The 15,077-nt window shown below is 36.0% G+C and overlaps 1 protein-coding gene across 2 annotated transcripts; it reads left to right on the plus strand.

The window, feature by feature from the left end:
• The first annotated feature begins 5 nt into the window (after positions 1-5).
• On the plus strand, positions 6-13,631 carry LOC143469886 (G-protein coupled receptor 84-like). Of its 2 annotated transcripts, XM_076967764.1 has the most exons (13): positions 6-209; positions 604-734; positions 1,231-1,386; positions 2,920-3,102; positions 3,442-3,564; positions 5,206-5,406; positions 11,209-11,331; positions 11,595-11,796; positions 11,892-12,020; positions 12,472-12,587; positions 12,681-12,753; positions 12,826-12,962; positions 13,216-13,631. In XM_076967764.1, exons 5-13 carry the CDS (start codon positions 3,455-3,457, stop codon positions 13,403-13,405), a joined length of 1,281 nt encoding a protein of 426 aa, XP_076823879.1. In that variant the 5' UTR covers positions 6-209; positions 604-734; positions 1,231-1,386; positions 2,920-3,102; positions 3,442-3,454; the 3' UTR covers positions 13,406-13,631. The 2 variants fall into 2 exon arrangements, with proteins under 2 accessions (XP_076823879.1, XP_076823878.1); XM_076967763.1 differs by having other exon boundaries at positions 6-734.
• The last annotated feature ends 1,446 nt before the right edge of the window (positions 13,632-15,077 follow it).

Here is a 15,077-nt window from a genome sequence, read left to right on the forward strand (position 1 = left end):
TGTTTCTTATTTTACTATGTTGGTAGAGTACGATTTTGGCAGATACCTTTAACTGGCTGCAAAATACCATGACGACGAGCTGACGAGCGCTCCGTGTGGAGTAAAGATCATAGAAATCTCTGAAGAGTTAATAGACTTCGGTGTAGAGTCTGTAGAGTGTAGACTGTAGAGCAGTCATTCCCAAACTGTGTGCCGCCACAGATTCTCAGGTGTGCAGCGAATCTTTTTTGAATTTTGGAAAAGAACCGTATAAATATTTAAAATAAGGCATGCAGACAAGCATATGCGACTTAAAGGCGCTCTAACTGCTCCATAGCTGATAAATAAGCACATGTGATGATGCAACCAATTATGGCATTGCCGATAGAGTAGGGTAATTGCCACGACATTAACACGTGAAAATAATTTTTTTCAAGTAACTTTTCTTCTCTTGTAAGTGTGCCGCGAGCGTTTTATGATTTTTCTAGTGTGCCACAAGCTGAAAAGTTTGGGAACCACTGCTGTAGAGCATTGTAGATTTCCTTGAAAATTTATTACTCTGTCATTTATCTTAAGTGCACAACAAATTGATAATCTGCACTTCGTATTACCTTACCGTTGCAGACTTCAACACTACAGCTTATTATTGTGGGTGGAACAATAGCCTTCAATGGTATTATAGGACTCAGAAAAAAACAAGAAGAAGGAAAATCAACTGCAAAAAAATAACTGAGAATGGCATCAATTGAGGCCAGGTCAGTAATGAAATAACTTTATCACGTCGCAGTTTTTCAGTAACAGACAAACACTTCGTCATGATAAGCAGAAGTTTTTATTAATGATATGATTCGTAGGAAAACTAATAAACAAGGCTATTGGCTATTGCCAACCGCTTTCGCAAACGACTTAATTTTAAGTTTAATAACTAAACTTCATAAGCTTCTGAATCTGAAGGAGAAAAATCCTCATATTAGGTAAAATTCAGCTTCCAGACCAATAATAGCACAACTGACTTGGCACACATAATGCGCTCAATATCTTGCTTTACGGTGTGTTAACAATGGAATGCGTTCGGCAAATCAAATTTTTTTTATCATTTTTAAGGAATAGCCTGAAAATATTTGTTAAAATAGTTTATATAGATTAACTACAATGCTCATTACGTTAACTAATTTAACTACTATTCATACTATTGCTTTATCTTTAGTGACATATAAATTTATTATAGTGGAAGTGTGTGTTTTTTTCTAGCAAACGGTCAAACTTAGGAATCTGTAACAAGATTGGAGTTCATGGCCCTTTTACCTCCTTGACTGCACTTATGGTTGTTCACCTCACGACCGTCACGTTTGTATCCGCAATCTACAATCATCAATAAGAACAAGGAAAGCAAATAAATGGCACAAGGTTTTTGACTGTTAGCACACAAACTTGCGATAAATTAACACACTTATCAAGTATAATTGCCGTGTCAACCGTTACATATTTTTCGACACACAAGCAAAAAATGTGGGCCCGAAGGCCGCAAACAAGTTGTCCTTAAAAATGCTTGACTGACGGCTAAAAACATTATGTAAGATTGGCATTTAGTATCGTTTAATTAATTTGATTAACTCTTGTTTTAAAAGGCATTATCGTGTTGTATGTTTTCTTATAAATAATAATTACGTACTTACAAAGTTAATCAGTTTATGAATTACCACGTTGTATGGGAAAGCAAAGTCAATTGGTTTGTCAACCCATGGACGCCCAATGTTTTATGGTTCAGGTTTGTCCGTGGGAGATTTTTTTGTCTCACATACCCATTCCATCCCACGAAAATAAAAAAGCTCATTAATCTTCTTTCGTTCCTTGAGATTCTCCACATGTTTTGTCAGTACGAAGTACAATATGTGACATCTTTAGTCCAGCCTTCAAGCAACAAAATGTATGCGCACATTATGATTTACAATTGACAATGTTCTTACTTTCTGTTGTTGAAGTTAATAGTTTCTGTTATGTGTCAATAAAGATCATTAAATATTTCTTCACGTCGAGCAAAACTTTTTAGCTTTACCGTTTTATTATTTATTGTATATCAAATAAAATATTTCAAATATTTGGATTATCAAAAAAACTCTCCATGGAACATGCAGTAGAATAAACCAGGCAAGATTGAAGATAAGGCGAAATATAAGAAACTTCCTTTTTGTTAAAGATATCGGCAAGCAGCTCAAATGCCGTCTATGGTCTACTCTGTATCATATTACTTATTTACAATGACCAAATTCAACATTTTACGATTTGAATGAAAATTGTTTGTTCACAAAGACAACAAACAAATTGGCACGATTTGACGGGAATAGTCCTTTAATGGTCCACACTTCAGGACCACATAGGATGGTCTGAAACGGATTCAAAAATTCTGCTTTATGCTATCGTAGTCAGTATTCATCTACTAAAGCATTTAAATCGATCCCAAATCCCAAAAACCTCCGTTTGGATACATAGTTTTAAGCCTGGGTTCAAAATTCTTTTGCATTATAGAGATAGAGATGTCAACTGTAACCCACAACAAAATAAAGATTGACCCGCTATTTTTATAGCAAAAAATCGTGAGTATTAAAAACACTTATGAAAGGTGTCAACTGCTCATATCCCTTGTCGGATTTGTGATTGCTCTACTTCTAAAAATATGGTAATTCTTTCTTCTTTGACCATTTTTAAACACAAACATTACACATAATTGAACACTGTTACAAAACCAATAAGATTAAGAACAATGCTATCATTACTATATGTGCACTTCATTACAAAACTTGTTCGAAATTTTTAATTATTGTACTGCCATAATAGTTATTATGTAATTATGTATAGATACCGTAACTATTGATGAATCTACGTCATCAGATTAGTAACTTTGTTTTGATTTAATGTGGTGTAATAACAAATGCTTGATAGATCTCTTTCCGTCAGCAATGCCATGAAAGAACCCAAAGCCCGTCATACGAAGAACAAAAATTCTTGGCATCTTTTGTAAAGAGATGCTGTTGCAACCGCAAAACTGAAAAAGGCTGAGACTTGTATACGATTGAAGAGAGAATGTAACCTTAGCTTTGGCAGAAGATTCGAAACAATTTGACAGTAAGGCCTGTGCTAGGCGCAGGGAAACACTTTGTTAAGACTTAGCTAGATATTATTAATCAACCAGCACAAAAGTTTGGTAATATGTTTAGTATTAGTTAGTATAAGCTGTAACTTTAAATATTTCTATAATGTGAACAACATTAAAACTTTAACTGTTGCCTGTGTATTTCAGAGTTTTCGATTCGGCTTAATTAGTGAAAGGGTTAAGCCTTAACTAGACCATTTATTTAATGGCCTTATTTATTGATTTTTAAACGTTAGCGTTGTTTGTTTTAAAAATATTAGATTTAGTTGTATAGCGCACTTGTAATTAATTAAATTTTTGTGTTAAAACAGAAGATTAAGCCGGATGTACTTGTACCTGGCCTCGAGCTATACTTTGAAACATTTCATTACGATGTCATCAGTCAACGTTTCCAATAATTTTAGAAACAACACTTCCGTTGTCGAAAGTTTTCGGTGAGTCAAGACCAAGTTCTTATGTAAAATAAAGTACGCATATAGTAAAACCCAAATTGTTTTTGTGGTCGAGTGTGTTCTCAATTAACTGCATAGTGTGATTGTTACAAAACTGGCCAGCGAGAAACCGTTTGCTTCAGCTTTTCCGCACTTCGTTATAATTTTGATTCAGTTGATTTATCACGAACGATAAGCATGCCAAGTATTACAGATAATATCAGAGTCAACGAGAGTTTATTTAACGTTTGCAAACCCGTGAAAACATAACGCCGCCAAATATTTACTGACCTGTATAGATAGTTCCGGATACTAGAATACAATACCAACCTTATAGTACGGGAACATTCCAACTTACATAGTGACGGACGCTATGTTAAAAGACGGAAATTGCAGAAAACTTTTTTGAAACTAATGTAGATTCCTTTTCACTGCTGGTTATTAAACATTAAATACTCGATGACGCTTTTACGTTCTTCTTGTTTTTTACTAATGCGTTTACAATAAACAAGACCCACGACCTTTCTGTTTGAAATGAAATATTAATGGTTGTAGTTCATAACAACATGTTATAGTAACGTGACGCAATTAGCAAAGTTGATTCTGTTTGTGGCATAAACTTGTTATTCACTAATGACGAAGGAGCTACGCTTGAACGATGCGTATTTAAAAGAGTGTTTTGACTGTTTCAATTTTTTTTTGAAAGACGTATTATTTTGTAAACTGACGCTTGGTAGAAGTATAAAATATGTTTTTGCACAAATGACATATTACTTTCACACAAATGTTGGTTACCATTTTCGAAAAAAACGTATCGAAAAGCGATAAATTTGAAGTAGCTTTTGGGTTTGAAATTTGTTCCATGAAAACTTTTACCAATTTTCGCAGTTACGTTTGCATCGCATGAAGTTCGTTATAAATATTTCCCGCGGTCAAAATTCCGCTGATTTGCTTTTACATTGCAACCATTTATAATTGTATGATACTGTATACAGTTATGGCTTATGTTGGTGTATAAAAGCATAAAGGCCGCCTAACCGTTTCTTCTTTATTACATATTGTGCTACTTTTTTCTTCTTATAACTACGAATTATCTAAATCCGACTTTTGTCAGGTATGCTTTGATAGCACCTGTTCCCGCTTTTAGGCCTAAAATGTATACCACGACACTACGTATATTCACGTTTTGCTAAAGCTACCGTATCTTGTATCAGCGTAACATGTTTTCGGTTCAATATCTGCAATCATGGAATCATAATTAGAGTAAATGAAGTGTGGTTATGTTTAATGGAAACTTTATGGCTCGACTTTCATTTTGCTCATACTCGACATCGAAAACGCTCTTCCAGACTTACGTTATAAGTCACTACATGAGCGTTCTTATGCATCACAAGTGAAAGTGATAAACATTGAGCAATGAGGTTTGGAGTTTTGTTGTGTTCGGTTCAAAACTAGCTCGATTCAGACTTTGGGTTGCCCGAGACTACTCGAAAAAAATGTCAGTATCAACAAGCGTCGAAATACTGTTTGATAACCCTGACGCATTACATTGGTCAGAACTTATACGCCTAAAGGAATTTTTTTCATTCACGTAACTTATTGCTATACTTCTCATAGACGCAAACCTAATGGTTTGTTGTTTAGGTATTTGGGGATTGCAATTGGCATGTTTGACATTTTAGCTGGAACAGCTGGAAACATTTTGACCATCGTCGCGATTTTGAAAAACCGACATTTGTGCAAACAACCCTTCAACATGTTCATCGTTAATTTAAGCGTTATTGACCTTCTTACTGCATGTTTCATGATGCCATTCAACGTGTTGGGATACGTCCTCATGGACTGGTAAGTATGTCTGTATAATCATAAGACCTGTTGCTGAGTTTGCTAAAACTATTCCATAGCAATCGTGTCAAAATCCTTGCCATTGGTACAAAGGATATTAAGCACTTCTTACTTTTATTGTTGCTGTAATTACAGTTGAATAACAACCCTATTGGCCGTGCTACATATTACAGTTGTTGTCAGCAATAAGCTGTTTTCAATTTCCGGTTCACATCAAGTGTGATTGCAAATCGTTGCGCATGACTTGTTATGTGTACTTCAATTGATGCAGCCTTCCCAGCGCAGTTTTATTCGGATATGTAGCCAATGTTTTTTTTAAGGTTTAACTTAGGCAACCGCTAAGAAATTTTGAAGGACCGAAAATTATTTTACCTAAATATGTAAAACTAGCCGCAGTCCACAGTTGCTTAAACGAGCAATTTAATTATCAACACAACAGTGCAGAATTTACAACAAAAATTTTGCAGTTTCTGTTTCAATCTCACGTAATGAAACTGGTGCATCATCAGTGTCCATGTCCTCGTCATTTTCCGAAAATGCAGATTCCACCGCCTTCAACGCTCGCTCTGTCACTCTCCGTCGATTCTTGTTTTGTTGCGATCTCTCAGCTATGGATTGCGCAACTTTCTCTGTGAGCTTTTTCAGGCTGTTGATCGATACGTTCAAGAGAGCGTTCAGGGTAACATCTTGCAGTCTATTGCGTTGCATGTTTTTAACTTGACATAAAGTCGAAAATCCTCGCTCTGGCCAAGCGGTCGCAAAAGGAATTGTCAATGCAATGCAGTAAAGCCAATGCAGCTCTGGAAACATTTCTCGAAATATCTTATCTCAGCAATTTTTCTGCAGACTTCACCAGCATCTTGGCAGAACTCAAATTCTGGCACTACCAATCTATCTTTTAACGTCTGATAATCATTTTGTACTTTCAAGATTTGTTCAACAGAAACAACTCTAAATTGACTGATCAGCAGCTGGAGATCACGATTCCCATAAAGCTGGCGCTGGTGGGGATCCAAGGGAATCTCTTTAACATCAAAGATTCGAAAAGCAAAGAATATCTGAGGCTTGGGGAAACGGTCTTCAAGATTGCGGAGCATTACCTCACAGTATCTTTTAGAAGTAAATCAGATCAGCTCAATATCATATTCAAGGAATTCATTTTGAGATTTTACTAGAAGTTTTGAAATTTTTTCCCAGTCAAGTTTTAAACTGTTTACAACCTGATCCGAATCGGCAAGGTTTGCAATTTCTTTTTGGCATGATGAAAGTGCCGATTGTATGTGAGAGAAGTTAAAGCTGCCTTTTTGAAATAGCAGTGACAGTTTGTTTAGATCAGGGGTGTCCAACCTTTTTGGCCAAAGGGCCACAAGCGATTTACGAATGATTTCGCGGGCCGCTTGAGTGTTTACTGCTCATTTCTAATTAAAACCCTCACACCAAAATTCTAATCTTAGATATACGTATTATCCTCTTTTACAATTATAAGAACAATAAACATACCAAGATATAGTAAATTCAACAAAGTTTTTACTACACGTCGACTTTTCAATGTAAAGTTTGGCACTGTTTTTCTCAAACAAGTTTGGCAATATTCGGTGAGATGGACGATGTAGCAATGCGAAGCGAGTTTTTCATATGGCTGTCAGAAATTAGTAAACAAACAATAAATGCCAATTTCTCGGAATGTAAGTTCGCCATAAATTACGTAGGCGATTCAGTTGATAACATAAGTCATTTCGACAAATACCGCGCGGGCCACATTTGGCCATGGGTTGGACACCCCTGGTTTAGATGTTCTAAAACAGCATTCATTAAGTAAAGAGAGAAAAGAAAGCGTTTTGAACAAATGATGAATACTAATTGCTGTGCAATCCTTCTTTTCAGAAGCAAAGTATTGTAATGTTGCATACACAGCAGAAAGTTCTGTCTTCAATGCAATCACAGCTTCACCATGAGATAGCAAACGAGTACGGCAGGCTTTAACTAACTTTCGCATAGACCTGCCAGGCGAATCAACATCAGCTGCTTGCATTTCCTTCAATTTAGCTATCTTCAGAGGCGAAATTGAAAAGTAACTCCAGGTCTGCACTAAACCACGTTCGCAATCTTGGATGTGTTATAGTTCTCTCTCTGTGTCCATACAAGCCAACGCTAAACTATGCGCATAGCAATGGACGGTGTATGTAATTGGATTTTGTTCAGCCAATTTTTGCAACAGGGAATTTCCACGGCTATCATTGCAGCAGCCCCATTGTGGTGACATTCCTTTGTTTTGCTTGTTTGCCTCACGTCGCCTTAATTGTGTTGGTTACAACTGTAGGACGTCATTCAGTTGTAAGCGCAGTGTCGGCGGGTCGACTGCTCAATACTACTTGTTTGTACATATAAGTACTATGAAGTTCCTAACTGATTATATTTTCTTTTAGGACTGTTCTGTTCTGTTTTTAATAAAACCTTAGTTACTTGGATTTCGTATTTGAGTTTCGAGGTCATGACACCCATGCAATAGCAACATGTTTACTAACATCAAGATCGTAGTCGGCGGCGACCTCATTCCAAACTCGAAATAAGTTCGCAGCTGACGCTCCACGGGCATCAATCTGACGAATATCCAAAAATGAAGTTCGGAAACGATGTGATTAGTGAAATGCTCTGAGATGAGCAATATAAACTCAGTTACTGCAGTTGAACTTGTATGTTGCAGGAAACCAAGCCGTTGATTATGACCAATGCGGTCCACCAGAGCTTGTAATAAGCAACTTTTCTATTCGCTATCTCCTCTTTCAAAACTCAGTAAATTAGATGAACTCGTCGGCCACCGTTTTAATTTTATTTGAAATACGATCCTGATATGTAACGTGAAATGTTGAAGAACGTTGGTTTTTTTCCAAACTAACAGCTCGCTTGTGTTGATCAGAGCTGAGATGCGTATCCAGCCGGGATGGGCGGTTAGGTCTAGCTGAGTCTAGCAGGTATGATGATGATGGTATATCACCTGTTTTTTCCTCGGCTAGTGGTAGCTTTCTGATGCTTAGAGCATAGCGAACATAGTTTTCCAAACTTTTCCTCCATTAGCATGCAGTGTAAATACGTTCATGCGTAGGGATTCGTCAAAATCTTTCAGCTTAACCCGTGACTGGTATGTTTTGTTGGATGTTACTGAGAGTGTTCTTGCTACAACTGTTGATAAAGACGTTGCTGGAATATCTAGGTTCTGTTGAATATCATCAGAAGAAGAACACTCATTAAGCAAACTTATGGAGTTGCTTAAAGGTGAACTTTCCAGGTTTGAAGTATCAACCACTGGTTTTTTGTTTACGAGGGAAGAACTGGTTTTAGTTTGATTGTTAGCTTTATTAGAGCAGCGTTTACGTTGATACATTTTTCCTGAAATAACACAATTTCAAAAAGAAATGGAAATTACACTCGTTTAAGTTTGCAGTTGACAGACGGGAAGCTAACAAAATAAAAATAAAACTGCAAGAAATCGATCTACAAATAATGACGCCAAATCCATGTAGTTATAGTAGCTAGTGGTTAATCCCTGACTGACTGCATACCGATCTTCAATTAATCATCTCCTCCGTAACCATTTTTCGGTCATAAAGCGTTTTGGCCAGCTTGAGAGGAAATCCATCTCCCGTTGTGAAGCAAACAATTACGTCATAAAGCAGGCATTGCGCAGTCGGACAGAGACCAACGGTAACGTGTCAAATACCTGTACTGCAACTGCTGTTGCAGAAATCTCACGCAAGGATAAAACTACAAAGCTACAAATATAATGTCATAGCGGTGTGATTATTAATTATTATCAATGCCGTAAGTACAATGAAAACTAGCAGGCGGTTGCCAATAATTTTTTATTGTGGTTGGATAGGGTAGAAACTAAATATGACGTGCTACAAACATAAAAAATTGTTTTTTTTGAACGACTGTTGGAGAAATTTGAGCGATTGTTTCGGTCGCTCAAAACACCTTAAAAACACTGTATGTAGCCATAGTACTACAATGCTTGTCAGAAACTAGTTTCGTTTCCTGTTTGTATCTTTGTGATAGGCATAAGCCCGGACTAAGCTTATAAACTATAGACTACGCATTTAAGCTGATTAAAAACTGTGACGCAAATAAATACATAATATCAAAACGCAACGGCATCAACAGTGTGTGACGTCATCTTGTTTGGCAGGAGAACAGCTCACGGCAAATGGGACATTGCCAATCATTGTTAATCATTCTAAAATGGAAACTGATAAAAAAAAATTTCTGTAACGATTTCGATCATCAAAACAAGCGCGCGTGTGGCTTTACGTTCATGATAAAGTGCGAGAACACCGCAAACCTTATTTATTGATTTTTTTTTCATTCTTTTTCCTTTACCAAACTTTTGCCTTAATTAGGAAAACATGTTTTTTCGTGGAAATTATGACTCAACCGTTTCAATAAACATATAACTATATCCTCATAATCATATAGTTTGAGACTGGAATAAAATACAGTTGTGATTTAACGGAATTCTTAAATAGCTTTTAGCTATCGCTGTACTTTTTGTTCGAAGACCGTTAAACATATTACTTAAAAAGCAATAGAGGGTGTAGTTACACATACCGTTCAGAACTAAATGTTTTGCTATTGACTCTGGAATTTTAAGTTGAAAACAGTGGGTCTTTTTTCTCCCTTTTTTATAAATGTGTTATCGATGGGCCACAAAACAATCGTAAACACAGCGTGATAGTTGCGTATATGAAGATAGCAGTAAGCCGTGAAAACCCACTGGTGAAAAAGGTAAGAAACATGCAACTGAATCTGTTTGCCAATGCACTATATCCAGGGTTGCCATACCGTCCTTATTTCTAAGATTTGTCCTTATTTTGAAGGTCCGTGTCTTAGAAAATATTTTTGTCCTTTTTTCTAAGAAATGTCCTTATTTTCACTTGCGTCCTTATTTTCGTCTTATTTTTAGGGCAGAGGTTCCTATTTTGGGCATTTTGACACCTTTAGTATATCATTTTGTGCCAAAGAGATACAAAAATTGAGAACATGCAAATAGTATCTCGTTTTTTCATTTTTGGGACATTGATTGCCTTCTCCTGTTGTGCACCGTTTAAGGTAGTATTCTTCTTTTGTTTCCTGTTCGTCCTTATTTTTGAGTCCAGACCGATGGCAACCCTGACTATATCTGTTAAAGTATTTCGTTATCTGCGGTACAAGTCGTTATAGTTCTCGCTTGAACCTGCAAAAAGTGTGCCCGATAACGATAACATTAAGAGCTTTCGTGGGACATCTTATATCATTGTGCCGAAATAAACTTATCCAGCTGGACTACAGATAACGTGATGTCATGTATATATAGCTGCATACAAATTGCGTTGAGATAGCGGTAAGCACATACTTGCAATACTGTACAAGCAAAACTATGTAAATTTTGAGGGCGATGGAAACTAAAAATGCTAAAAAGCTTAATCGAGCTAAAAAATGATACATACGCGATTTTTTTATATCACAACAACACATAACCGAGGGGGAAAAGAAATATTTGTAATAAATTTTTCATGGATGTACGTTTAGTTACAATCAATATTTGTAATTTTATGTTGTCAGTTATACTGTAATGTTATATATAGATAACATTTTTGGAATTCTTATACAGCCAACTGAAGTATAGTCAAAAACAACAAAATAAGTATATATATACTACTCCATATTGATAAACTTTAGAGTTACTCGTTTTCGATTTACGGTTAATCCATATTTGTGCAAATACAAAGATTGTTTAAGGCACTTTTATGCCTTTTTAAATTCCAGGCCTTTCAGCGAGTATGCGTGTATTCTTCAAGCATTTTTCTACTTCTGTTGCGGCTACACGTCAATAGTTTGCTTAGTCGCCATCACTATCAACCGATTTGTAGGAGTGGTGTTTCCAGACAGGTAAGGGTTCTAAACAGCAGCAATTTTTTATGAATTATAGGCTAATGATAAGGAAAAAAAATACTGAATTGTAAAAACCTACATGCTTAGGTTTTTCTTGCAATTTAGCAGTGAAACTATAGCAAGTTTCAGAGAATGTTATCTTTATTTAAACATGTACATTAATTATTATTATCTGTAACCACTTGTAGGAATAGGAATAGAATTAAAAAAGACAGTTTACAGTAACTCCTAATGAGATGAAGTGCTGATATATGTTACAGGTATCACGTGTACTTCACTATAAACACTGTTCGGTTCAATCTTTTTATCTGCTGGCTAGTGGCTCCTGTACTTCTTTTCCCTTTTCTGGTGATATCTTTACTGTCGCACGCTAACGGCAACAAGCCTATTACCGGCTGGAATGACAAACAGCTTCTTTGTACGTTTATATCTTTGCCTCAACCTTGGTTGGCGTACATGAAGGTAATTTCACTTTACTGACTTAACTCCATGTATAGGGTTAGTTGCTTACTCATCAAGCACGTTTTTATCTCAAAATCATGCTTTTTGTTTTGCAGATCATTAGAGGAATTTTTCAATTTCTTCCAACGTTTCTTATGGTTGCAGGTTATAGTACCATGCAGTATTACGTTCATAAGAGCAATAAGCGTCACCTTCGTAACGTCAAAGAATGCGCTAAATACACCGTATGTGAAATAATGTGGAAAAGATAATGTGTTTTTAAGTAGAATGTGCAATACTATGTTCGTCAACCTTTACAAGTTTTAGACAAAAGATCGAATTTTGTAAACATTCCTTAGGAATGTCAGGTTTATCAGAAAGTTTACCGAAGATCAATCACTAACTACCTGTACGGTTGATTAACAATGTTTGGTTAATGAGCTTATATACCTCAACCAGCGTAGTCAAATTTCAAGTTAAACCGGTACATAAAACTACTTAATTAAATTTACACTACAGTAAAGGCACAACGGAGAAAACTGTTTTCTGTTTTTCATACGGTGTTGACAATTTTCCCACGACAGATTTCTTACCTTACTTTTTATACAATTTACTGCACGATTTGAATTTAAAAACAACTTTTTTCTGTTTTTGATGTAAGGTTTTATAAGTACAGTACAATAAATATTTTTAAAGGAACAAATTCTAAGAAAACATAGTGCGTTGGAAACCAGTAGAAGTGACAGTATGATTCGGATAGAAGAGAGATCGGGACCTGCAACCAACTGGGAAGAAAAAATGACTTGCCGAAGGTAATGATGTCTCTGTTATGAAACTTTATCTTTGTCTCGTATAACTTGCCGTTTGCATCATAATGAATGTTGCTCATTTATATTTATGTTTAGCTTGAGAAGAACTTTCAGCGAAGACAATCATAATACACGAAACCATTCACATCATCACGAGAAGTTTAAAAAGGTTTGTGGACTGCAAACTTCTACAGTTCCAGGACACTTTTTTGGCTATCATAAAGTGTGGTTGGTCTTACAGAGTTTGAAATGCCGGAATCACTCAGCTCAAATACGTCGTCACAGCGAAACCCACTTAATGTATTTAAGCATAACCATTTGTTCCACTTTTACACTTCTCTTTTTCCCGAGCATGGCAATTAATTTAATGCAAAACAGGTATGTAGGTTAAATTAGGTTTCCTTATAATTTTGATTGTTATAATTCCATCCGTTACCTTATATATAAGCCTATCCGCTAGTAAATTTAACGGTAGTATACCATACAACTTAGAGCTTACTTATTGTAGACTTTTTATGTAATATTATTCAAATGTGAAGAAAACGACATAATTCAGTGAGAAAAATACAAGGCCAGCCGCATCAGAAATTGGTGTTTATGCATTATTTCTAATTGTTGTTTTCTATTTTAGTCAGTCGTTTGATCCTCGAGTCCATATGGCGGCGTCAAACATAACGTGGTTAAACAGCTGCGTTAATCCTATCATATACGTCATATTGCATAAAGGAATGCGAAAAGAGTATAAAGAAATATTGAAACAGTTTTCTGCGTGGCTTCGAAAACGTTTTTGTATGACAGAAGTAAAGCGATTGGAAAACTAATCGTTTTTTTCACTGTGACATACCTTTTTTGTTGTGTTATATGTTGATATATCGTGCTTGTCGTTGCAAAACGAAATTGTATTTTGAGCTGTAAGCTGCTAAACGGTATTATGGGATCGTTTCTAAAAGTTTTATATGACGTTCTTGCTTTTATATTATACTTGTCGCGCTATGTGAAGTGGTACTGTATAATGTTTTCTCAATAAGATTGAGTGGTAAATCCAAATCAGTTGGCCTTAAATCAGAGAATAGTTGCCATTAAGATAGGCTATGCTGAAGAAAGGATTTTAGTAGTTTGTAGTAGCTTAATAGGTCGATGTCACAATGTAAAATGCTTTGTTTCATAACTGGGGTCCGAATTAGGGATTTAAATAGAGGTAAGCTAGTTAACGTGTTTTGGATGAAATACGTCTCCTTAGGTCGGTGATTGCTTCCATGTGATGTTATTTTTCAGCATGGGAATGTCACAGATTATAGTATACATGAAGTGATAAAGCTTTGGCGTCTGGCTGCCACCGGTAAAAATCGTGTGTTTTTCACAGCTATTCTTCAATTTCACGCTAACCTAACTTTAAAAACCTAACTAACTAACCCAAACAAACCTAACCTAAATCTCCCTTCCAGTCCAAATGTAACTTCGATTAAACTCTAAGTAACTAAAATTAACTTTTTTCGTATACCAATTTCTGCATATACGCCACATGGAGACTCAAGTCCCTATTTTCAAAGACTTGACTTCGTTTGAGTTTCTTTCAAAAAAAAAGCTCAAAAGATTTGACTTGATTCGAGTCAATATTTGAAAAAACTCATCTTGACTCGAATCGTTTCTTGCTGGTGATGTTTTAGCATTGAGGTAAAACGAATATCTTACACTTTAGTCCGAACACATTGAAGTAAAATGAGCAAAATGAAGAAAATTTTGTTCAAAACTCTATAAACGTTTTTCGTTAACAGAAACGGCTCTTTTGCTTTCTGTACGTCTTTTCTTCAGGTATCAATTTTCCAAGACAATCGACTTGACTTGAATTTTGTATAGCTTAGATTAACAAGGGTGTCAAACTCGATCGAACCAGGGGCCAAAACTCAAAAATAATTTAACGCCGCGGGCGGTAAAACTTGATTGAAAGTTTCGTGACACGAGTACATGAATTGGAACAGGCAGCGAAACAACACCAAATTTTTGATGTTTTTGACGATTTTTGACTGGGCTATTTTTGATTATTTTTCTCTTACATCGTTATGTTTCATTCATCTCCTTGCAAATGCATTAAAGAATTAACAAACAATAAAGAAAAAAGCAGCCCAAATTACAAGTTTTATTGTGAAGCGGGCCGGATGTGGCCCGCGGGCCTGGAGTTTGACACGTATAGCTTAGATTATAAACGACTTGAGTTGCGAATCGACTTTGATGACTTGGTTACGACTGTGGCAAGTGCATTGCCAAAGTTGGTGTGGTTGAGGCGGTCATTTTGCCGGGCTTTTTCTAATTTGCTGAAACAAAAAAGATTCAACTACACTGTATAAAGACAAAGTCAAACCTTGCAGCAGCAAGGGGGATTTTAGTGTAAGCCTTTAGGTACGTTATCAGCCGGACCGGATCTGCAATTCTTTAGTAGATCAAGTTTTTCGTAGTAATTTTGCTTTAGATAACTTTAATCTGCTTAGTTTGCCC

Source organism: Clavelina lepadiformis, chromosome 8 (genome assembly GCF_947623445.1).
Source record: "Clavelina lepadiformis chromosome 8, kaClaLepa1.1, whole genome shotgun sequence".
Lineage (NCBI taxonomy): Eukaryota > Metazoa > Chordata > Ascidiacea > Aplousobranchia > Clavelinidae > Clavelina > Clavelina lepadiformis.

Coding starts and splice junctions, on each gene's coding strand:
- LOC143469886 (XM_076967763.1), top strand. CDS start 3,455: ATGTACTTGTACCTGGCCTCGAGCTATACTTTGAAACATTTCATTACG. Junction 12,021..12,471: donor AAGAATGCGCTAAATACACC/GTATGTGAAATA, acceptor ATATTTTTAAAG/GAACAAATTCTAAGAAAACA. Junction 12,588..12,680: donor GAAAAAATGACTTGCCGAAG/GTAATGATGTCT, acceptor ATTTATGTTTAG/CTTGAGAAGAACTTTCAGCG.